Source organism: Dunckerocampus dactyliophorus, chromosome 1 (genome assembly GCF_027744805.1).
Source record: "Dunckerocampus dactyliophorus isolate RoL2022-P2 chromosome 1, RoL_Ddac_1.1, whole genome shotgun sequence".
Taxonomy (NCBI): Eukaryota; Metazoa; Chordata; class Actinopteri; order Syngnathiformes; family Syngnathidae; genus Dunckerocampus; species Dunckerocampus dactyliophorus.
The window spans coordinates 47,150,779-47,177,049 of record NC_072819.1 but is presented as its reverse complement, the minus strand read 5'-3'; the positions used below and the strand labels follow the sequence as shown (position 1 = coordinate 47,177,049).

The following is a 26,271-nucleotide window of genomic DNA, read 5'->3' as shown; positions in this document are numbered from 1 at the left end:
TCAGAAATACTCATGAATTAAGTCACAATTCTTTCCAAATATCTATTTATTTATTTTCAACTTTTTTGCTTGACTTGTGTTTACTTAATGCCCCCACTTACTCTAACATTCAGTGGTGTGAAAAAGTGTTTGCCCCCTTCCTGATTTCTTATTTTTTTGCATGTTTGTCACACTTAAATGTTTGAGATAATCAAACAAATTGAAATTTTAGTCGATTACAACACACCTGAACACAAAATGCAGTTTTTAAGTGAAACGTTTTATTAATAAGGGATAAAAAATCCAAACCTCCGTGGACTTGTGAGAAAGAGTGATTGCCCCTTAAAACTAATAACTGGTTGGGCCCACCCTTAGCAGCAACAACTGCAATCAAGCGTTTGTGATAACTTGCAATGAGTCTCTTACAGCGCTGTGGAGGAATTTTGTCCCGCTCATCTTTGCAGAATTGTTGTCATTCAGCCACATTGGAGGGTTTTCCAGCATGAAGCACCTTTTTAAGGTCATGCCACAGCATCTCAATAGGATTCAGGTCAGGACTTTGACTAGGCCACTCCAAAGTCTTCATTTTGTTTTTCTTCAACCATTCAGAGGTGGACTTGCTGGTGTGTTTTGGATCATTGTCCTGCTGCAGAACCCAAGTTGGTTTCAGCTTGAGGTCACCAACAGATGGCCGCATATTCTCCTTCAGGATTTTTTGGCAGACAGTAGAAGTCACAGCAAGGTCCAGAAGCAGCAAAACAACCCCAGACCATCACACTACCACCACCATATTTTACTGTTGGTATGAGGTCTTTTTTCTGAAATGCGGCTTTACTTTTACACCTTCCAGAAAGTTTAACTTTTGTCTCGTCAGACCACAGAGTATTTTCCCAAAGGTCTTAGGGATCATCAAGATGTTTTCTAGGAAAACTGAAACGAGCTTTAATGTTCTTTTTGTTCAGCAGTGATTTTCATCTTGGAACTCCGCCATGCAGGCCGTTTTTGCCCGGTGTCTTTCTTATGGTGGAGTCATGAGGCAAGTGAGGCCTGCAGTTCTTTGGATGTTGTTTTGTGACCTCTTGGATGAGTCATTGCTGTGCTTTTTCAGGTTCACCACTGTTCCATGTTTTCTCCATTTGTGGATAATGGCTCTCACTGTGGTTCGCTGGAGTCCCAAGGCTTTAGAAATGGTTTTATAACCGTTTCCAGACTGATAGATCTCATTTAATCACAGTTATGTTTTAACAGGGGCGGGCCAAGACGTTTTCACACAGGGCCATGTAGGTTTGTATTTTTTTTCTTTCTTAATAATCAAAAGTTCCATTTAAAAACTGCATTTTGTCTTCAGCTGTGTTGTTATCGACTAATATTTCAATGTGGTTGATGATCTGAAACATTTAAGTGTGACAAACATGCAAAAAAATAAGAAATCAGGAAGGGGCCAAACACTTTTTCACACCACTGAATGTTAGAGTGTGGGGCATTAAGTAAAGACAAGTAAAGCAAAAGCGTTGAAAATAAATATATATATATTTTTATTTAAAATCTACAATATAATCTGAAATCAAAAATGTAATTATTCTTATAATTTTATTATGTTCATGGTAATGGTAACATTATCATCCCCTTCTTTCCCTCAAGAGTGTAATTTTTTTCTGACCTCTTATTTTGTTATGGGATATTTTTTTATCAAAACATCCCCTTCTTTTCACACAGGAAGTGAACACAATTTAAACAACAAAATGTAAACAAACACGATATTATAAGCATTGGCATGTAAATGATATGGTGTGAATGAATTATCAGTAATAAACATGGACAAGGGGTAGGATTAAATCCTACTCCTTTTCAGGCACCTTGTATTGTGCAAACGCAACCACATGATGTACCCTAATGTAACTTGTCAAGCGCGTCTGAAACAAATAAACCATACCATACAATGAAAATTCCTAAAAACACAACATAGGTTCACTCAACCTCAACCACACTTTATTTAACAAAATATAAGCAGGTCAAATATTGCAAAGCATCAAAATGTAGTTGGGAACACAGCGTTTGAAAATGATAACAAATATCACATGGGCTCTGGCCCACAGGTGGCAAAAAACCGTCTGGTGGGACAAAAGAGAGAAGAACTGCGAGTTAAGGACGACGCGAGGCAATGATGAGTGTCTGTCACAGATTTGCCATGACCTTAATCCCCAAGGTCAAGCCGGGTGAAAAAGTAAAGGCAAATCCAGCACTGTGAAAACGGTTTTGGGCCTACAGAACAGCCAATGCAGATAACTCACATCATTTGCATACTCAGACGATTCAACAATCAACTTTTGAGCCTCTGTGTGTAATCCACACTTCTAAACATACCCCCTGCCACCCCCCACAACCCACCCCCTTATCTGTCACCAATTAGTTGCTATGTGAGAAGGATTATAGTTAAGGGTGCAGAATGCTAATGGCCACATGTCTCTTTCGCTGACTGAGCAGGAGGACAAAGGAAGTGATTCAGCACCATGGACAGTGCCAATTTGAAGGTACAGTTGGCACACTAGTTTGGGCTAACATGATCTTTTCAACTAATTAAATTTAAGGCCCCTACACCTAAAATAAGCTGATTTTAATTTGAAAGTGTTTCTACTTTATAGAAATCACATTGAAATTGGACGTGTCATTAAATGGGTTACAGCGTTTTTACGCTGCGTTAATTGACATAAAAAGGGCATCGTTGCATTGGTGGCACACACTGCACATAGTAAGTGGGCCTCAGTCTGAAATGCTTTTTTTAAATGTAACTTAGTGCCAATAGTAACACCTTCTGTTGGAGCAGACCTGCAGTCATGGCATAGCCTGCTACGTATATGGTGAAGTGTAAAAGGCATCTTGCATTACCCAGCCACGTTTGCCAAGGCTCAAAGCACTTCCTCTATATAAGGACTGGCCACATTCCTTTCACAGCACAATCCACCTTTTGTTAAAAAGCAAGAATTCTACCCCGGTACAGCATAATTCAAGCACATTTTGTTTACAATGAGTTATTTGTACAAGGTTAGATAGCTTAAAAAAAATCACAATAAAAGATGAATCATAGTATTTTTATATGTCTCTGTGTGGAGGAATACTTTTTTTTCTCACAATAAAAAGCAGTCTATGCTAAGTTTACCTGCACTGTATACGTTGATCGAATCATTCTAGCTCAATTGAAAACGTTGCTCAATTGTTGAAAAAATATGATGGTACAAACCCCCCGCCCCCGTGACATGTTTTTTTTTTTTTTGACTTCCTCTCGCCCAACACAGGCTATACTCATAGACACACAAAAACCACAGAACTATTATTTAAGCTACATCGACTTTGCAGCAGAAGCATCCGAGTGGCGTCATGCTGGTACGCATGTCGCCATGGAGTCAACAATTGGCACGCCATTGAAAAAAAAAAAGAACACAGTATACATTCAGAAAAAAAGGATGATAGGTTGAGTTTGGTGAGGATAGGGGGGCTACACCCGCGCCATCTAGTACCGTATAAATAATCCCAATATTCATCGACAAATAAAACAAACAGAAAAAAGAACATGCACTGACAGCATCACATCCTTTCTGATACTAACCAACAGTGTTTTTCCCACCTCTTTTCTCCAAACAGGTTTAAAACAACAAATACAAATCCTAACTGCAAGTTCACAAAAATAGAGAAATGGCACTTTGTTATAGTCATATATATGTAACTCTCATAATAGCTATATATATAGTCATCATATTGATGGAGCATGAAAGGGGTTTCGCCTCCTCATCAGCATGGTTCCTCAGTCGCGCGCTATGTGTGCGTGTGTTGAAACCATGCGGAAATATCATCATGCACATTATGATACATCGGCCCAACTATTTACATTTACATTCATGCGCTCGTGCACCATTCCCTCGCGCACACACGTCCCCCCCCTTTTTTTTCATTACATTGTAAGCTCCCCCTATGTCTGATACAGATCTGAAGTCCGATTGCGACAAATAGCGCAGGTAAAGAGGGGGGGTTCTCGGGGGGGTGGGGGAGGGATTGTCATATACATAATATACAGTGCTGGGGCCCCGTGCAGCAGACAAACTGGTTGAAGTGGACTAAAACAAGACAGAACCAAGACCGCTCGCCTCCTGTGTGAGGACTAGCAGGTTGTTTGGGTCGTGTACGCGCGCCAGTCTGTCTGTTTGTAAATCCATCCCAGCCCCTCTTCTTTTCACGCATCGTTTGTCGTGGACAGGTGTGTGGTGCAATCAAAGCCACGGTGTGCGCCCGTGTCTGCGTGGTAGGGCCCGCTGTGCCAGTACGAGGAGTCGCACACCGTCTGCAGAGAGTTGATCTCAGAGGCAGACGAGTTCCCGTCCCGCCGCTTGGACCGCTTGCGGTTGCGCAGTATGAAGACGAGCATTCCCACGACGGTGAACGCGGACGTGACAAACACCAGCAGCAACCCGGGGACGAGCACCGAGATGGAGACCCGGTTGGGCTCCAGATACGAGTTCGAGCGCGTGCCCGAGTCCAGTGTGAATGTGCTGTTTTTGGACATAGGGGTGGGAGGGGGCATCCGCTCGTAGAGTCTGGGGCACATGAGGTCGTTCCGCACGTAGCGGAAGTCGCGTTTCCAGAACTCCTCCGGCGACTCGCACTTCAGATCACTCACGATGACGTCAGCTCCGAGTCTCTCGGTCCACTGCTTGAAGGGCACGATGTTGCATGAGCAATCCCACGGGTTTCCGTGCAAATCGATCTGAATGATGGAGTTGAGCTGGTCCAACACGCCAGCCACAGGCAGATAGGAGAAGTAATTGTTATGCAGGCTGATTTTGGACAAAGAAATTCCAAGGAACGCATCCACTGGCAAAGACTTGAGCAAGTTGTTATTAAGGAAGAGAACCCTCAAGTTCGGCATGGGGCTGAACGCGCCAGCCACAATGAGCTGGATGTCGTTGTATTCCAAACTGAGATATTCCAAGTTGACGAGGCCCACGAACATCTCTGCCATGAGTGTATCCAGATAGTTCTTATCCATGTACAGCCACCTCAGCTCGGTCTGGTTCTGGAAAGTGCTGTTGTCGATCGCCTTGATGTTGTTCCCGCCGAGATCGAGCAGGTTGAGGCTGGTGTAGCCAAGCAGCTGGTTCTTTTTCACCGCGTGGATGTTGTTGTCACGCATGTTCAGTTCGTGGGCAACCTGTGGTCTTGGTTTCAGATTAGATAAACTCTCGATCTTCTTGCCCTCACAGTTGACCCCTAGCCCCTGTCTGGAACCGACCAGCTTGCAGGTGCACGGCTGGGGGCAGGTGGCATTGTGAAGCTGCTCTTTGGCCCCGCTCACACCTGTCGCTATTGGAGTGGGTTTGGTCTTAAGCTGCCAGTTCTCACGTGATTTAGAACGGCTTTTGGCTCCGTGGCCGCCAGGCGTCGGTGGCCCGCTGGCGTCTGAGCTGGGCTTGTAAGGCGTGGGACGTGGGCCGCCGCCGTGCGCCACCGGCTCTGATGTCTCATCCTGGGTGGGAGGGGCCACCAGGCTGGTGTCTGCAGCACCGTTCTGTGAAGGGCACAGCTCTGCTTCGGAAGTCTCATTCAGGTCGCTCCCTTGCAGCCTGGTGGGAGCCTCGCAAATGACCCTCCCAATGAGTGCATTCGGTGGTATATTCTCCAGCCATTCCTTCAGGGAAACCAGGTCACAGTTACAGTCCCAGGGGTTGTCTTCGAGCAGGACCTCCACAATGCCGGGGATCTGCTCAAGGATCCCCTCATAAGGCAATGTTTTGATTCGGTTCCCACGTAGGTCGAGATGCGTAATGGGCACATGTTGGAACACATTTATGGGCAGTGCACTGATGAGGTTGTCGTTAAGTATTAACACTTCAAGTTTATTAAGGTCCCTGAACACGGCCGGGTCAATGTCCCTTAATAGATTAAAATCAGCTTGGAGATATTCCAAGTCGTCCAAGCCCAGAAATGTACTCTTCCTGAAGGAGCGGATCTTGTTGTTGTTTATGTGCAGCCTTTTGACCAGCTGCAGCCCCAGAAAGGCTCCAGGGACGATGTCGTGCAGCCCGTTGTTCTCCAAATGCAAGCTGACTGCATTGTAAAAGTTGGCAAACTCGTTGGGGAAGAGCCTGGACAGAGAGTTGCCATGCAGCAGCAAGTGGTAAAAATGTGAGCTCGGCCCGGTGAGGTGCTGCAGCGTGGTGAAGCTCCGTTTTTCGCAGCCGATGTGCACGTCTCCCTCGACCTCGGTGCACGAGCATATCTGCTCCTTACACACGTCCCTTGTCACGTTCCCACTGGCAACACAAAGAGCCGCGTTCAGCAGGACAACCCAAAGCAGCATTTTTCAACGCGGACAAATCATCCCCGGTCTCAAGACATAGGAGCTGTTGATCGAGCCGACATCAGTCCAAAAGGAAGCAAAAAGGGAGACGTGGTTAGATGAGGTAGTCTTTTATAACACATCTAACCTGCTTCTGCGCCCACAGTTCTCAATAGAAATGTCCTCACTGCCTTAGTGGGTCAACCAGGCTAAAAACAAGAGGAAGTAGAGTCCAAAGCATTTTTTTGCTGCTCATAGGACTGACCTTGGCGGAAAAACAAGGAACAAATAGGCGCTTCTTCTCTCGCTGGCGCGCTGCGGCGTGGGGAGCTGTCCCCTCTCCCGTGGTGCTGAATTGCGACGCCGACGCTCGGCTGGAAAACACCCGCATCCCCTCCTCACATCTCTCGGCTGTGTCTCACCTCGCCTCGCTCCTTCCCCTCCTTTTTTATTGCGTCGATCCGAGCCGGTATCACAAAAAGAGGCGAGCAGAGACAGCGTTCGTCCAAGCGCGGCGCTCTAGGAGGAAGATCTGGCACCCTCTCGCTGCATCGGAAAAAAAAAGGAAAAAAAAACGGCCGAGCAAAATCAGTCCATCGGTATGGGTTGTGATTTAGAAATCTCAAAAAGCAATGTGCGTGGAGCTGTTTGCGCCAAAGTTGCGCCAATTCAGCGCGCTGCCAGCCGACGTCTCACTCTTTCAGCTTGCAGCTCCTCGGCAAAAGTGGACAAGTCGGCGCTGCAGCGGCGAGATGACACGTTCGGGGTCGCAATGCCTTACTTGAACCCCGAAATCCACCCCCATTCTTGAAAGAACACCCCCAAATTGTGACTCTTTTCTCTATGCTTTTTAACAAACACTGTTGAATGCAGTGCAACTAATTAATCCGCCACAGGCATGCCTCAGCTCTGCAAAAGAGTACGAAACGATGCGTCAGCCTGTGTGCGCATGTGTGCGTGACGTGTTCCCTCCTAAGATGTTTTGCAGAAATGGATCTACGACGATATGAGACAAAAGGAAAGTGAGTTGACCAGACATTCTAGTTGCTTTTTATATGCATTGTACTCAATGTTTTGCATCAGACGGGGAGGTCGGCACAGGCGAACCTCCACCCCCGCTTTTTTTTTTCTTTCCATCCGCAGCGCTCTGTGGGAACAGTCTTAATGTCTTCTTTCTCTCACATCGTTGTTTGATGGCAGGAAGCAGCACAAGTGTGAAATAATCAGCTCCAGTCTGGGGATTTCCGACAAAGCATGGGGCTGGTCACGAACAGAACATCAACAGTCACCTACAATCAGGGACAGTGTATTCATAATGGCCCATTTATATCAAGACATGAGTGCCGTAACCTCTCCCCACCGTCCCCAAAAAAAAACTAGCACGGATGTAAACAAGTGTCTTTTTTAAACCGTTTTGCCTATTTCTGTTCATTATGCACATACACTATATAAGTGTTCAAATCTGAGCTCCCTGTGATTGTTGTGGAGCCCTGAAGAGAACATGAACATGTTGGAAAAAAAGGTGAGAGGAAAAAAATGTGTATTGTGAGATCTTGAGAAAGTTTAGCAAGAAAGTTTTTAAAGCTTTTATTTACTTCCGGTCAGTGGCGGCCAGAATTTTTTCATTGGGGTGGCCAAGGTGAGACCAATACTCACATTGAGGTGGCAATAAGCTGATACCGGAATTGTTTAGATGGCCAGTGGGGTGGCTGGAGAGTGACCAGGGATGGCCACCACGTAGCTCCGCCACTGCTTTGGACCGTCTTTTAGAGCAATTAATAGCTGAGCAGTGTGCCGAGGACATGTTTTCAATGCCTCGTGTCTAAAACAGCTATTGACAGCTCCTCCACATGGAAATGTGTGTGCTGCAGTGAAATGCGTCCAAGCGGAAACCGCGGATAGGCTGAATGTTCTGCACCACAGAGCCGCATTTGTTAAAATTAACCCCCAGCCGTGGGGGTGGCCACTGGGATGGCCGGAGAGTGACAAAAGGTGGCCACGGCCACCCTGTAGCTCCGCCACTGCTTCCGGAAATTCTGGGTGAGCCAGTATTCCGTAATGATGGAAGACATGCACCCAAGGGAGAGCTTCATAGATGATTGAATGTTATTAAAGATGAAGACATAAAATGTGTTTTTTTACTGCAGACATGTCTTTCATATAAGCGAGAAGCATTTAAAGAAGATTTTAAAGACTGTTTCCGATTCGATTCGCATCACGATTCATGGGTGACGATACGATTCAAGGACGGTATTGTTTCATTTAGGACGATACCATCCGCAATCGATTCAGTAACGTCAAATCGATTCAGTAACTTTTTAGCCAAAAAATTCAACCAGTTTCCTGTTTTTTGTAATGGAATCAGGTATACATTAATCATGGATACAAAACAAACAAGTAAACAGCAATTCATGGCAAATGCATTCACACAAGTGCAACCACCATTTAAATTAACAATGAATGAATGAATGAATTAACAGGTTGAATGAAATTAAATCAAGTCTGTGATGAATTCTATGTAAGATACATGTCTTGAACTCTAATTTGATACTTCTCCGCCCCATGTATTAAAGACGTTAGAGCAGATTTTATTCTGGGGAATAAATAGTGCCTTTGGTTCCCATTACTTTAACATTGAGTCAAGACAAAAGCTGTGATGGAACCACAGACCTTGGCAAGTACAACCGTACTACAAAATGTATCATAACTTAGGCTGTGGCATTTGTTTTAAAAGTCAACAGAGTATCCATTTACATTTTTTTGATCAGCAAATAGTCCAGGGAAGAAAATCAAGTGTCATTTCATGCAGGCCTCACGACACACGCCACAATACAAATCGCATGTATACTGTAATTCCGGAGCAAAATTAACATATTTCAGATTTTAACAAAATCTGCAGATGGATATTAAAGTGAATTTATATCGTACATACATTCTATCTTGTCCTGAAGCGCCAAACCAAGAGTTTGAAAGGCTTAAAGTTGGACTTAAATTTCGATGTGACTCGATGTGGTCCAACACTATATAAATATAAAGCATACAAGTGTAAATCCAGTGTAAAGCGTGGCAATGACAACACAGGCAGGCTGAATTGAGTGTAGTGTCTGAGATGTAGGGCATCTAGAGTCACTCTTTACAGGACAAAAACTCGCAAACCTGTGCTCTTTGGAGAGGACGTGCCGGCTCCAACCAACCACAACAGTCGCCTTTACGTGACGTCATCCATGCGGCCAACTCAACAGGCATGAATAATCAACTTAGGTCAAATCAAACTGAGTTTAACGTTTTTATCATTAAAAGTGCTAATAAAACACACGTCCATATAAAGCCTGCCACGCTTAAATCCAATGTTTTATTTCCTAGTCTCGATTCAGTCGATTGATTACCTTTTAAACGATTTTAGATTAATGTACGCCGTCCTGAATGGAATCTTTGCTGGACACAGATCGATGTAGTTGGATATAATCGATGAATCGTTTCTCCTATTTAATAATAATCATCCATAATAAAGACAACATTTTGGAAGAAAAAGGTTCCTCTTTTACGCAAACCGTAAAGACAGACAGAAAGCGTAGCCCAAATACCGAGGCAGTGAAGGCATCACTAACAGTTGTTTTTTTACATCTCTTACAGTCTTTCTGTCATCAACTGTTGCTGTTTTCCTTGGTCTACCTGTTTGATCTCTGTTAGTACACCTGGTTATTTCTTTGTTTCAAGTGGTTGTAGTGGCTATGACCAATGTTTGTGAAATGCTTCCTTTTGATTTTTCATCTTCTCTCAGATTCACGATTGCTTGTTTATCACCCATAGACAACTATTTGATTTTAATGTTGGATTCACCTCTAAATGCAGTCGACCCAATCTGAAACCGAGCATAGACATCCAGTGCGATGTATTGATTGAATAAGTAATGCAGTAGGACACATGTTCCAGTACGTTTGCTCACATGAAAAATGGGTGGGCTCAAACAAAAGGTTTGTGCAGCTGATCCAGATGTCAATACCTGGAAATAAAAGCACAAATGTTGCTCTCCGCTCTCTTTTGATTTCAGACCCAAATCTTTTCAGTCTACAGCAAAAATAAAGAAAGTGACCTCACTGTTGTCATACTTCTGGGGGGCACTGTATGTCTTTATATCTGAGGCCAATTTAAAAAATAAAGCTCTCCCATGGGTGCATGTCTTCCAACGCTGGCTCCAGAAATACTGGAAGTAAAAAAGGGCTTTAAAAACGTTGTCTCGCAATGCTTTCTCTGGATTTTGCATTTTTTACCATGTCGTCCCCGGGGCTCCATATAGTGTCAAATGATGTTACCTTGGTGATAGATACATTGATATCACCTTTCATGTTCTGCCTCAGAGGTGGATTTAAAGTATGGCCTGGATTTCTGGGCAGTGAATGAACACAAAAAGGATAGTTCACCAACTCAGTCAGATGCATGTTGTGACACACATTTGCAGGCCAAACATGTGACTGTGAAATAATCCCCAAAATAGGATAAATCATATTTCTATCAAAAGATCCGTGTCTTGAGTCAAACCTAATTGGATTATGAATATGAATGCATTATCCCAAAGAAATAATTGCATGGGGCTCAGCATGATGATGTGATGCCGATACTGTCGCGTCGCATTAGTGTGGCCACGGGAACAAGAGGAGTGCGTCATGAACTTCATGCTTGTAGTGCCATTTCTTTCCTCAACAGGAAACACTGACATGAGTCAATATATTTATGTGCATGTGATACCACTCAGAAAAGTGTAGTTTCTTGTTCAGTTCATCTACAAAATCTGTTGCTAAATGCGACTGGACATGGGCACATCTAATGATTTAACATACAGTATATATTTAACATATTTCTTTTAACAGCGTATGAACGCGCATTGTGTTCTGCATCCTTGTGGTGTATTAGAGCGATCTATAGGTGCTCTGTTCTATGTGTCTGTTATTGTAGTTACTACTGCTACCAGGAGAGGGTGTTGTATACTCATGTGACAGTTGAAGACAGTGCAGCTCCACCTCGTCTTAGTATGTGTTTACGTGCCTGTACGAGCATATTAGAAACCCACGGTTATTATTTATAACTTATTGGCTAAGGACTGGCTGTAGACCATTGTCAATCAGTCTTCTTTGTGCCGCTTCCTGTTGTGGCCATTAGTGGCTAGCCAACTAGTGAACTGTGTGAGCTGCTTGCTAACCGGCAATAAACAATTGAAGAAGAAGAAGCTAACCGGCTAAATGAATCTTTGGTTCAAGGAGTAGGACGAGGAGGTGGAGGACGACGGCAGGAGCGATATGTTTTAACAAGGATACAAAAACGTTACAGCCGAACGGCGCCAGGACGAGGCACGGTCAGAGGAGTGAATACACGTGAGCTACTTAATAATTTCTTGTGTCCAACCTAGTAGATTGATCGTTAAAATTCAAACTTTGTGAGTGTTTAAACAAGAGAGAAATGTGAGAAAATAATAATGCCTGTCTGAGAAAAGTGTATAAAGTGTATGGTGAGGGGTTTTACAGCCTTAAAAGACATACATAATAATTGGAAACAAATAAAGTTGGCTACTTAACTTATTGTGGGGTATTTTGGGAATCCCCCGCGATAAATGAGGGTCACAACATGAGGTGCACCTCCACAATATAAATTTATCAACTGCAAGGCATTCAGTTTTAATTGTCGACGAGGAGAAGTGTTATTTAACGATATATTGCAGTGGTGTAAAGTTTCAGAGAAGTTCCTACTTCAGTCACATCTCGAGTAAGTGCAGTTCTTGTATGATTGACAGAAAGCATGCACTTACATGTGTTTTACCAACATCTTTTGTGTGTCAATAAAGGGATCCATTTGTCATTTTTCAGCAAATCATCCAATCAAAAGCAGAACAGGGTTGTTGCCCTTGGCAGTGTAATCCCGCTGAGATTCTTCCATGGGCTCACGGCTCTCAAAAGCAAAGGTTTTGATCCTTGGAAATACTCTCCGGGTAATTACATAAAGGGCAGGAGCCATGTTCAGCTTGTTTTCACACGAGCAACAAGTGTGGCTGAGTGTGTGCAGGCAGCATTCAAAATAAGGCGCGGGCGTTTAGATTTCCCATAGAGCTGTGCATCTCCAATAATGGGGTGAGCCACAATGTGGGGACGTTGAGGTGTTGTGGGGGTGTGAGACGCAGGGGGGACTATGCTAAATGCTATAATCCCTCACCAGTTTATACCTCAAATACCACGTTTTTTCAAAAATATAGTAATTAATAAATCATGCTGTTTTGTGGTTGAATTATTATTCGTCCATATTTGCATATGCATATTTAAGGCATTCATAAGACGCATTCAAACATGTTGCATAGTAGAGATCAACCAATATGTTTTTTTCAGAGCCAATACGGATTTTTAGTTGTCAAGTAGGTATTTGGAGGCAAAGTTCATTTGCAGTAAAAATTAAAATATTGGCGAAAAAATGTTTCATGTTAGGTTTAAAAACTTTTATACACTTAAATTGTTGGTTGGAAAAACAAAATTGAATAATAACACAAACTATCATCCATATTACTACAGGTGAAAAAATACTGCAAGGAAGACATAGTCACCGATTTCAATTCCAATTTGTAAGATATGTTTTAGGACACCCTTATTGTTATTTCACACAGCGCACTTATTTTGAAGACCGGAAGTGTGTTGTGTGTGTTGAGAATGTGTCTTGACAGTTACCCGTGACGTGGCTCTGCATGTAACCAATCAGATGGTGTTGTGGATGGGACCGTGCTGGAAACAGAACTGCAGACAGGGAGGCTCGGCTGGATCAGAGCCAAAATAACCCAGTTTTAAATGTATCTGTAGTATTCTACACAGGTCACTAGGTGTCAGTAATGTTACTGTAATGTTTGGTGCGACACCCAAGCACCATAACGACAGGCTTTTATACAAGTTTTGAATGATCTCATAACAGGCACAATAATCCTTACCACAAGCTACTGTTGCGGTCGTAACCCACGCCAAGCTAAAACGCAACTCTGAACCACCAATGTCACTTCCTGTCCACCCCCCACTCATCTTCCCTAGCACCGGAACACGTTTACAGCAACACACACGAGCACAAGTCTTATTTATGTCTTAAATGGCTTATTTTGTCATATAATGTCTCCTAATTTGGGTCATAAATTGGGTCATACGAGCGTAAAGGTGACTATAGGTGTGTTATTTCATGTCTAGAGGGCTCTAATAAAATTTAAAAAACACATGTAGACGGTTGTCTATGCTCTAACTGCAAAAATATTTGATTTATAAATGCGGAATCTTACCTCCCGGGTCTGGAACCAATTAAAACAAGGGATTACTGTACTTATTTTTTTCAAAGTTGCAAGTCTGTTCGTGTGTTCATTCATGTTTGAACCCTGCTGGTGCCAGCAACTCATCAGGTTCTCAATCGTATTTCAAATGGGTGGGTTGGGCATGATCACAAATAATTGCAAACTACTGCTTTTGAATGATGCTTGGGGAGTAAATAATGTCTGATCATCCAGGAAATGAGGGGAGTGAAGGAGGAACATTAAGTTTGCTGAGAAGAGACAAACAACAAAAATGTAGATTATAAGATAAAATGTCAAAAACAGCAATAATGTTATAAAATGCCTGATAATTATTATTCCAAAAACACATGCACGCATCACTAACTTGCAAGCGCCTTGTTTAAATGGATGGATTTAAGGTTCAAGCAGATGTGTCATGTGCAGAAAAGAGGGGGTCGAGTGCAGATTGAGAGTCAATAGGACAGAAGCAGCAGCAGCGATCCTGTTGTATCGAGTGGCGAGGCGATGTGGGGAATCAGCAGAATGTTTGACTGCAAATCTATACTCTCCTATCAACAAGCATTGTCCACCCTCCAAAATATCCTTGTTGCAGCTCCCAGTTGACCTGCTGAAAGCAGCCCAAGAGGCCAATGAAGTCAGATGACTTGCTGCTGTTTGAGCGAGTGAAGGACACACAAAGTGTGAGTATGACTCAATGTGTCAAATAGTTCTATGTACACTATATCGAGAAAAGTATTGGCACGTTGGGTATTACACCTACCAAAGTGATTGTGTACGAAATGATGCAGTGGTGCATGTGAGCCCTGTCCTTCTCCAGGAAAATCTTGCGTTGCTTTGTTGTAAAAGTCTGAGCACCGTCTGTTGAGCTTGGGTATATAATCCTCCATCTTGACAGTCAAATTAATGTATTCATTCAGCGGAGCATAAACATGTCTTTATTTCATTTGACTTGTTGCTGACTATTTCAACAAAGTGAAAAAAAAAAAAACCTGGCGCTGCCATATTATGCCTCCACCCTGTACTTGATCAGGAGATGTGCACATTCAGCAGTTTTCACTTCAAAAATGTTTAAAACTATTGGAATCATGCAGAAAATACATTCATATTTATATTTTATTTGTATTTTTCATGGCAGAGCCTCCGCTGTCCTTACGTCGGCTGAGAGGGGCTGGTTGACAATCTCTGTTGTAGTTTCACCCCAGGGTGCTTGATGGGACTGGGCATGTTCTTCTGTACCAAACTAGCCGGAGCATATTTTAAGGACCTCGCTTTGTGTTTTCGCCAAACTGTTCTAAGTATTCCAAAACCCAAAATGTTTTGGTAAGATTCAGGGCGAACTACGCATTCCAGTGGCTAATTCAGAGGGTTGGTTCAAGAATTGTCTCCAGAGGGTTGGTTCAAGGAGAGGTTGAGATTAAGAGCCAAGGAAGAACAAAAAGCAGCAAAAAGTGTATGCGATACCTTTATTGTATAAACATTTACATTTAAGGTTGGCTGGACTCCATTCTGGTGTCTTTAATCATCCCTCAAAAGTACCGCGGTGCATTGTATTCCGTCCAAAACTCACTTGATTTTGATAAGTGGAGTGTTTTTAAGGTGCAGCAATTAATGCTTGTTACCATGGCAGCCAGTTCATCTCTGCTAAATCAGCCAGAGCTTGTGAGCTACTCATCTCACAGCAGTTGTCCCGGATACCACGTGAGAAGCAATACTTCTGGTTTCAACTTATGAAATGATGGACATGAGCCAAAGAGACAAGAAAGATGGGCCACCTGCTTACACCAAGAACTGACCGGACCTTATTTCACACTCCATGCTCTATTATGTCTCTTATTTTGTTTAATTGTTTGCCTTTTTGGTGTAGTGGCTTCACTCAGCCAGCAAGACTTGACACTTGAATTTCCTTGAATCTCCCTTATTGCAATGGGGGCAACTTTTATCCAATAACATTGAATATACTGCAATCCTTAAATATGCATGAACTTGGGTGCCGTGCACAAATGTTTTATGGTGTGCACAACCACTTGCCTATGCAAACATATGTGGCGTGCATCACACAAGACAGTTTAATGGTCTTCCCGGCAATCTCACTCACTCTCAAGGTGGCATTTATGTGGCCAGTTTAGAGCCCGGAGGACTGCAATGGAGTCGTAATCATCTGATCTAAAATCAGCAGACACGGGAATCATTCATAAATAAGGCACTTTTTACAACATGCATCTGGAGGAAATATTTGACTAAATCAAACATATGGATGCATTTAAAGATGCACTATTTTGTGGGGGATATGCGAGAACATAATGCAGTGTTTATTGCATTAAATGCTCCTAAAAGTTCTGCCTGTTAAGTTTAAAGCGCAACAAATCAGCTGACTTTCAATAGCTTTTATGATTTCTGCAAATACATCACCAGCACATTGTCACTTGTATGCTGCACAATGCCATAAATACAGTGGTATTAAAGTGGAAAAGCTCATTGTCTTTACACAACCACCAGGTATGAAATAGATTTTTTTTTCTCCAGCAATCTGATGGAATTAAAGCATCCAGGTCATCTAGTGTAAAGTCATCATGGGGACAGTGGGGAAGCAGGTTGTCTCCTGTCTGAATGGTTTCTGGGCTTGCATCCAAGGGTTTTTAATCCTCATTTCATTGTGCACTCAGTCTACCAAAACTAATACTAGCATGCTGCGTCGTACCCAGTCGTTCAATTTTTATTTGAACAGTGGAGTCTTACAGGCAGATCATTTGTTTTTTTTGTTGTTTTTTCCCCCCTTTAATGAACCACCATGAAAGCGAGCAAGGAGTGCAGGGAATGGAGACATATTTTTTTTTCTTTTCTTATTTAGTTTAATCTTACACAAAGAGGGAGTGAGAAAGAGAATAAGGCATGAGGAGAGTACCGGAATGATAAACCAAAAAAAAGAAGAAAGGACAACAAAAGGACTATTGAGTGTTAAAGAAAACACAATAAATGGAAACCACAGGCTACCAAAGTCCCAGAAGGGGTCGGTCAATAAGACATTAAATTACAAGGCAGCAAAGAACCGAAGGTACACGACAAGGAATAACCAGGATATCCTTTGGTGGAATTCTCCTAAATCATGCTAAGTCTCCTGAAGAGCCGTCAAGTTGACACCACCTAAAATATTCCATCTACCGGTAATCTTTGCCCTTGAAACCTGTTTTACCCTCAGCCATTAAAAACGCACCCAGACATCACCCTTAGCCTTACCTCACTAATGAACATTGATGCCGGACAAATACGCTCTGGGCAACGAAAACCCAAATTACAGTACGTTTTATGTGACACTGAATGCAAATTACGTGCCGTATCGTAAAGTGATGGGCTTCATAACTGATTAGTTGATGCAAATTCTGACAATTGCGTGAACTTGATTGTTCATTCATTGTGTCATTGAGAAACTCGGGCAAAATGGACCATTTGCGTACATTTTCCGGTTAGCCTACAATATGGCGCGTGCCTTGTCCTGTCATTAACACTTTTACCACAAAACGTCCTTGTTAACAGCTTGCTGCTACATGGAAACAGAAACCGTAACTCAGCTCCGGCGCCCATCCATGACGTCATCGGCGATTGATTCTGTAGTTCTTTGCTAACTAACACAGTTATGCCACAAGTCCGAAAAATGTTAATACACAACACGTTTTTGTAGTTTTTAGATGTTAATGCATATTCAGTGACATGAACCAAGGAGTGACCATTACCGTCAACAGCCGCGGGGGGGGCGCTCCAGGCTTGTGACGACAATTTGCTGCTGCCGTACCTCCTTGGTGAACTTGCTGACTTGTAAACTGCATGTTGGACTCGCTGGTGTGTTATGTTAATTTAGCCTAATCTGCCTCCCAGGTATGTTCTTTTATGCCATTGTATGGTCAAATAACGGTAAATGTGTTACGTTAATAGCGGACATCTTTTCAGCCTGTTGTTCCGTGGCTACTTGTAGTTGAGCTGAGTTGCCTTTCCAGATTAAATGTCTGTTCTTGGTCTTGAATTTTGTGAAATAAATTCATAAATAAATGTGACTTACCTGTATAGTCTAGTGCGACCAATATACTGCGGAGCAACTTATAGTCTGGAAACGACGTTTCTTTATGTTATACGTTTAGCCTCAGGTGTCAACTGTTTCCAGCTACTGTTGTGTCCCTCCCCTTTTTCATTCGTATTTTCATCTAAAATTAATATGAAAGTAATATTCAACAAACCCATGGTGCCAAACAAGTGAGTGTCCATCCATCCATGTTCTATGCCACTTATCCTCACTAGGGTCACAGGTATGCTGGAACCTGTCCCAGCTGATTTTGGGCCAGAGGCGGGGTGCACCCTGGACTGTTCGCCAGCCAATCGCAGGGCACATATTCAAGATTCAAGAGAGTTTTATTGTCATGTGCATAGTACAACAGCAGTTATACCTATCGAAAGTGTCCTTACCGCCTCCATCACTGTTTGGTACGGTAACTGTACAACACGTGATAGGAAGGCACTCCAGTGGGTGATCAAGACCTCACAGAACATTGTTGGGGCAGCCCTCCCCTCACTGCAAGACATTTATAAATCTAGAGTCCTACGCAGAACACACAACCTCATCAAGGACAGCACACATCCACAACACTCATTATTCACACTCCTACCGTCAGGCAGACGCTACAGGAGTTTGAAGTCCAGGACCACAAGGCTGGCAAACAGCTTTTACCCACAGGCCATCAGGCTCCTCAACGAAGCACTCGCACACGCCACACGCAACACACGCACACACTCATAGCACTTTATTTATTTATTTATTTGTATTATTTACTTGTATTAATGTCTCTTCTGTTGTTGTTGCTTAATTTATTGGTATATATGTTTATGTGTTTATGTTTCTTATGTTCTTATTCTTTCATTTGTTTTCTTTCTTTTCTTGGGAGAATGAACAGAATAAGATTTTCATTGCATGGTATCAGTCTCATCAATAAACAGGGGTCTATGCGGCTCCTTTTCCCTTGTTCTTGGGTCGATGATGATCTCTTTAGTCTTATCTGTATTGAGAAGGAGATTGTTATCACGACACCAAGCTATGAGGTCCGCCAAACAAACAAACATTCACACTCAAGTTCATATCCATGGACAATTTAAAGTTGCCAATTTACCTAACATGCATGTTTTTGGAATCTGGAGTACCCGGGGAAAACCCACGCACGCACAGGGAGAACATGCAAACTCCACACAGAGATGCCCGAGTGGAGATCCGAACCGAGGTCTTCCCGATCTCCTACTGTGTGGCCTATGTGTCAGAATGAGATTGCTAAAGTATGAAGGAAGTACATTTCAAGAGTGAGCGTCACCTCTGCTTCTTGGCTGATAATCATACTAAGGACTGCTTCGAACAAAGACGTGTGCAAGTCATTTTATTGTAAGTCTGACGTCGTTAAGCTCAAGTCTCTTGCAGCTGTAATGAGCACACTGCCATTTGCTCCGTACAATCTGGCCAGCATGGGTGACACTGATGGTCTAGTGGTTGACTTGCTTGACGTCAGTTGCAGGCAGCATGGGTTCAATCCCCACTGTGATGGTGTGTACTTGAGTGTGAATGGTGGTCTGTCTCTATATGTGCCCCGTGAACGACAGGCGACCAGGCCTTTGAATAGTCCATTTTTCGCACCACCTCCAGGGATAGTCTCCAGCACCTTGCGACCCTGAAAAGATAAGCGGTAGAAATGGATGGATGGAGATCTGGTCAGCATGTATGCATATACAGTCATGGCCAAAAATATCAGCCCGCCAAAGATTCTGTTTTTGGCCATGGCTGTGTAAATTAAGCTACTTTGGTTGTATTCCATACAGGCATTGCCAAAAACATTGGCATCTTTGTAGAAAAAGATGCAATGAAAGCTTTATTTTGGCATTCATAACTGTTTTCACTGCTTTGAACCCTAATAAACAGTATGTTCAACACAACTATGAAAAACCGTTGGCAATTAATGGAGAAAACTGTACTTACATAGTACAAAGTGCCGCATGGTGGCCTGTGATTTACACATCAGCCTCACAGTCTGGAGATCTGGGTTTGTGGGTTTTCTCCTCCCACATCCAAAAAAAACATGTATGTTAGCCTAATTGGAGGACCCAGATGTACAGAATATGTGATTTCATTATTATCACTATGTAGAGAGCAGCTACTGAAATGTGTGTGCTCTAAGTTCCAAATGGGTCTAAAAATGCCTGGGCCAGAAACCATGGCAACCCGTAATGTGATTTCATTAAAAACAAGTCTAATTGTGGTACCAGGCCTTACTTTAAAGCCTCTGAGTGTCCCTGAGTGTGAATAATGAAAGTTCATCAGGAAATCTTTTTGTTCTCCAGAAGCGAGCCACTGCCAACTCCCCCCCCAAAAAATATCCCGGATTCATATCTGAATCTCATCTTTAACACAAACAATCTGTGCTGTTTACTGTGTAGCTGCAACTCACATTCATGTTCTTTATTATATAAAGACGCCAAAGTCTGCTGTGGCTGAGGATTAGACATGCCTGTCTTGCACCATGTATGCGAATCCCAATAGGAGACTGCAGATCACAACAGTACCAACACAAATAATTAATACTCAGGGGCAGTGGTGTTCTTGTGCTGAAGAGATGCTAAGTTTAAGAGAAGAGATGTGGGCATAGTGAGGGTATGGTGCCAGACTAACAGTTACAATTTGCACTGATCAAATTGACTTATGTATGAGTTGGGCTTTTGTGCTTTTGCGCCTCGTCAACATAGCATGCCCTTTGCTTGTGTTGCACTTCACTAAAGTACACATTATATTGTATACATGTACAGTATTGATGGGGGCAAATATTTCCTATGGCCACTTACAATCTCAGTATCTTTGTAAAATGTTTGGCAGCTTAATGCGAATAACAGTACATGCTGTTGTGATTATTTGCTCCAATCATGCGAGTGTGCATGGTGTGTTGCATAAAGACGAGAAATAGTTGGATGCAATCAAACGGCTGTGGATTTTTATCCTTCGCATCAGACATAATGAAAATAACGCTTCTTACATGTCTACCTGCATTCTTAAGAGTCCAGTCCATCTGCATGAATACATTCTTTGATGTGTCCTTCATCGTTTCGCTGTGTTGTTTTTCCATGGGCGTATGTGTAGCATACGAACGTTCACTTGCTGTAAACAACACAATCTCGACCCTGCCGAGTTGCTTCCGAGTGGCCTGCAACTGACATGAGCGGTCCATGCTACTAGAAATTCTTTCTAGAAATACTTGTTTTTTAGGTGTGTGTTCTCATAGTCTTGTGTTAATGACAAGTGCAGACGTTCCCCCCTCTCTCACATGTAGTCTTTTCCATCTTGTTTTCTTACAACGGAGCAGGCTTTGTAATCTTGGTAGTATATTTGTCTTGTTCATTAATTAGATAGATAAATTGGGCATTTATGCAGTGTGAGCATTTAGATGAAGTAAGATTAGGAAATGACAAATCGATAGTTATCTGTTAAGAGGCAGTGCTTACTGCATTTCCCATTTCCATGAGCATTTTTTAGTTTCAACAATATTTTAAATTTGGTATAAATTTCACTTGTTGTTGTCAGTCAACCTCGTGTGTGTTCAAGAGGCGACAGGAATAGGGAGAATAATTATAGTTTCACATGCAGAAAACAGTGTGAAATACATATAAGAAAGGAATAAATGAACATTTAACGTCACTTTTACCTGAGTAAAAAATAGTGGAGAGGGTGCCAACATTCAAGTTTCTGGGCACACATGTTCCAGAGGACCTCACTTGGGAAAAAATACAAACTGCCTGGTTAAGACGGCACAGCAGTGAATGTACAACCTGCCACAACATCTACTGCTGTCCTTCCAGTCCTCTGTCCTAAGTGTCTTAAAGTGTCTAAAATAAAGCATGCTGGTTTGGTACGGCAGCAGCTCTTCAGCAGACAAAAAGGCTCTGCAAAGGGTAATAAAAGCTGCTGAAATGAATAACAAACACAATCCTACCTAGCCTGGAATTCATTTTCACCTCTTGTTGATTCCGAAAAAACAGACATTCTCCTGAAGGACACATCCCACCCTACCCACCACCTGTTTGACCTTCACCCCTTCTGGAGACACTACAAGGCAGCAAGACATGCACCGCCAGACTATTACATAGTTTTTATCGTCAAGCCATCACCGAACATAATAATGCACTACAAAACATAAGGCTTGTGCAATACATTGAGATTATTTTATAGAATATTTTAGGTACTATTTGTTTTGACATTCATGTGTGTAGTATTTATTTATTGATTGTTTTTTATACAGATTTTATGCCACGCGTTTCACCTGCTTCAAATGTATTTATGTATGTATTTACAATAACAATAAAGGAATCTGTCTATCTAGCTATCTTGTCTCCTCGGAAGAGGAGAAGGGAAGGGAGAGCCACACTGATGTGAGTTACCTCTTGAAATCAATAGTGTTTCTCACCTTCCTGATCAAAGTGTTGGCACACCAGTGGTGGTTTATTGTGCAGCCGTACTCAATTAAAAAAAAAAACGGAGACCTGTGGTTGAGAGCATGTTACCCGTCACGACAAGACTGGGTCCCCGGTGCCTGGGATTCTTTGTTTGGGCTCTCGATTCTGCAATGATATCCAGGCAAGCGGACTATGCTAGTTTGTTAGACGTAATGTTTTGCTGTACAATAACCGTGATAGTGTACCAAAACCCAAGACAAATTGTTAGCAATGATTTCGGCGACCACCAAAACCTACAACACAGAGGCACCATTATATAAGAAATATTTATGAAATATTTATTATTATTATTTATTATTTACAAATAAAGCTTTGTGCACATAAAATAATGATCAACCTAAAGTGCCCTCTTTTGGTGTTATAATAAATACATTCATTTATTCGTTTTTTATGCTGCTTAATCCTCATTAGGCCCGTGGGGGTAGGCTGGAGCCTATCCCTGCTGACTTTGTGCGAGAGGCGGATACTAGCAGGGGTGGGAGCAAGTCAGTGTTTTGCAAGTCCAAGCCACGTCTCAAGTCAGGACAAGTCGAGTCAAGACCAAAGTCATAGGCTTAGAAATTTTAGACTCCTTGCAAGTCATAAGCATTGTTTAGTGTCGCCCAAATGAAATTCAATTGTAGCAATGTAGCACTCGATTACATTTGACAAGTACAATGAATGCATTCGAATTGTTTTACTTTATTTTTTAATGCGACAAGTGTGGTGAGACTTAGTCACAGAAAGAGTGCTGACATAGCATTCAGAATTTATGTAATCCACACATTTGTTGTTTGTTCTAAATCCTGATTCAGCGGGAAATGATGCTGTCTTGCTGGAAATGACATAACGATCACTTTAGTTGAATAGTTTAAAAGGGGACACATTTTACTCAACACATTCACTGAAAATCTGAAAAGTATTTTCAAGTCATCAGACTAAAGTCAGAGTCAAATCCCAAGTCATTGATGTCAGAGTTCAAGTCTGGTTTCAAGTCTTTGATGATATTCTCAAGTCGAGTCGACTCGAGTCCACACCTCTGGGTGCTGGTACCTCCATTTGAGAACCAGTGGTGTAGAAGACCATTGAACATCGGTCATATTTCCTTTTCTGGATGAAAACACTTTTTTGGAGAAAACCTTGAAGAAAGAATTGATCATTTGCTTCTATTCCTTTCCTAATGACATGGTATGGAAATACCTTTGTCCAAGGTATGGCATGGCGTTCAACACCGTTACAGTACTATCACTATACCTTTCAGTTAGACTGCTCATCGTTATTGATGAGAACAATGTCAACAAAATGGTATTTCACCTTTAACCTCTTGCAGGACATGTAAGATAAATGAAGATGATTGTGATTTAAAGGAAACGGAGCAACAACAAATATGTATATCGTATTTTAAAGTGCTGAAAATGGTTCACCAAAGGAAACCATTCAATAGATGTTCTAATTAGTTTGCTAAGGCATTTACTGTCCAGGCTCTTTCAGTCTATAAAATTAGTCAATGACACTTTGGGCATAAATTGTCATAATCCTGTTTATTGACCATTCTACTCTTCTGGTATAGCTCTTTAGTTGGAGCTGATTACTTGTTCGCAAGTCACACAGACACGTGCTATAGATTTAAATGGTTTACTGATCAAGAAACACATTGATTGTAGCAAACAGCAAGACTGTGATGAAAAGCAAAAATAGCCATTTTAATTGGTCGTCCATGCGTGGATTCTCGTTTGCAGTACATCTTGGCGCACACACTCATGGCTGTGCATTCACATAACTGATATATTCATGCATTTTCACAGAAGTAGAAATGCTCTATTTTCTAATGCATTTATTATTCAAAGATAGGACCCTGTAGACACAGCGCAACAGATTGTTGTGTGAAAAATGAATGCAAGCTGGGCGAGTGCACATGAACAGGCAACTTGGAGCGTTTGCAAAACTTGGGATTCTTGGGCTGCTCTGTTATAGATGACAATCACAGTGGTTCCCCAGGAATACACCTGCATCCCGCAGATAAAATTTTCAAATGGATCTTCTGAGCAATGTGTGTTTTGGGAGAAAACCTTCATTTTGAGACCCACTTGTTATTGAAAACCTGGATGGAAATACTTATCCCAAAAATGAACTAAACGGGCAAATGCATTAACACATTTGGTCATTCTACTAACAGGAGGTGAAAATTTGTATTGAGTTGGTTCCCCTTTTGCAGCTATAACAGCCTTATGGGAAGGGTCTATCCCATTTTTTGTCTATTCATCCAGAATCGCAATCGTAAGTAAGTAAGTAACTAAGTAAGTGGTGCCTTGGTTAACATCATTAATCTGTTCCAGAAGGTCTGACTCAAACCAAAGCGTACTCTAACCAAGGCAAGTTTTCCCATAGAAAATAATGTAAATCCAATTAATCTGTTCCAGACACCCCAAAATGTTAACACTAAATAGATTTAATAAACAATAATTATAGTTTTACACGCAGAAAATAATAAAAAAAATAATTACAAATGACAAATGAGTGGACAGCTGAACATTTAACATTACTTTTACCTAGTTTTGCAAAGAGGGAGGCAGAGGAGAGGAGATTACGTTTTTTTAACTGTTTCTGCACTCATGTCACAAAAACATCTATGCAGAGGTCTGCCAAAGGCTTTTTAACATGCACAGTTTTACATTAAATAAACAATGCCACAAATGTGACATATGAAATGGAGAAATAAACATTTAACATCATTTTTCCTGTAGTGGACACCCGAGGACAAAAAAGGACAGTGACCATATAAAAGCAATTTCTTCAACAAAAAAACATATTGCTGCTGTCAAATTTGAGTAATGTAAAATACATAAAATCATAATGTCAAGTTCCACCCTGAGTCTACCCATGTATAAGGGGGGAGAGCTATGAATCGTGAAAACGCCCCACTTTTCATTGATAAATAATCGAGAATGCTAAATGCATTCCAGACTTAAAAAATATTTATTGGAAACATTTGTCCAGCAGAAACCAACATGTTAGTGAAAAACAACAAAGCAGCACCAGGCCTGTCATGGTAATCGACAAATCGATTAATTTAACGATTAAAAAACACAGGTTGATAATTATGAGGCCCTCAATAAATTGACATTTGCACGCATGTGCATGTGCACGCTCTGTGCCACACAGGCTGGATGACAACAGGATTCACTCTGCATCCGTCTGTGCACATTGGTTCTATAGTGGAATGAATGGAGAGAGTGGGCTCTCATCTCATAGAGTCCCTTTGTGGAGGCAGGGCTACTAGCTACTAGCTACTACCCTACTACACTAGCAGCAGTTAGCTTTGTGAGCCAGCATACACATGAATGATGGCACACAAGCAATAGTTTTTAAGGCATATGCCACAGCCACAGTGTGGGAATATTTAAGTTTTAAACACAATGAACGCGGTGAGCTTGTGAACACCGACGACCGACACGGACAGTTTTCTCAACTCTGGAAAAAAAACTACCGATGGCGGTGCTCGGGCAGCGGAGCCTTCGTCCCGACAGTCAACGATTTCTGAGGTGTTTGGTTGGCAAATATAAACAAAACTGTGCAAAATGGGGTGCACTCACAGACAGTGTCGCTAGCTACATTGAAAAACATACATACAGTTAAGCTTCTGTGTCAAGCTACTATGTCACACAGGTACACTGTACATTATACTTGGGGGTTCAAATGTGAATTACACCTCTCAAGAAGATAATTAATAAAAACATTCTCAAAACATGTTGCCGATAATATCGAATATTGACAATAATTTGTAGCACAGTTATCAACCAGCAAAATTTGCTACCGTGACAGGCCTAAGCAGGTGGCCTTACAGGTGGGACACCTTGTGGGACATGTTGTTTACATACCTCTGAAATGACAACGGTCTTCTCTTTAAGCCGTAAAATTCCGAGGTCTTGCACCTTTGTCTCGGTCGGTCCGTTGCCGTTCTCTTTTGTGCGGCCCATGTTTGTTACATTGTGTATCTCTCTCTAGCAGCAGCAACTCTGATATAAACAAATGCTGTTGCCCTAAAAATGGCACCCGCGGCCCGCAGTGCATTGCGCAATCATGTGCAAGTATCACAAGATTTCATCTTGGGCACGTGATGCAAGATGGCTGCGCAAACAAACTGTGCTCCATATTGCAC

At 42.1% G+C, this 26,271-nt stretch overlaps 1 protein-coding gene across 1 annotated transcript; it reads right to left on the bottom strand.

The window, feature by feature from the left end:
• Positions 1–246: 246 nt before the first annotated feature.
• LOC129189292 (SLIT and NTRK-like protein 1) lies at positions 247–7,312 on the bottom strand. Its single transcript, XM_054790858.1, has one exon. The coding sequence runs from the start codon at positions 6,326–6,328 to the stop codon at positions 4,205–4,207; it is 2,124 nt and encodes a 707-aa protein (XP_054646833.1). The 5' UTR covers positions 6,329–7,312; the 3' UTR covers positions 247–4,204.
• Positions 7,313–26,271: the final 18,959 nt, after the last annotated feature.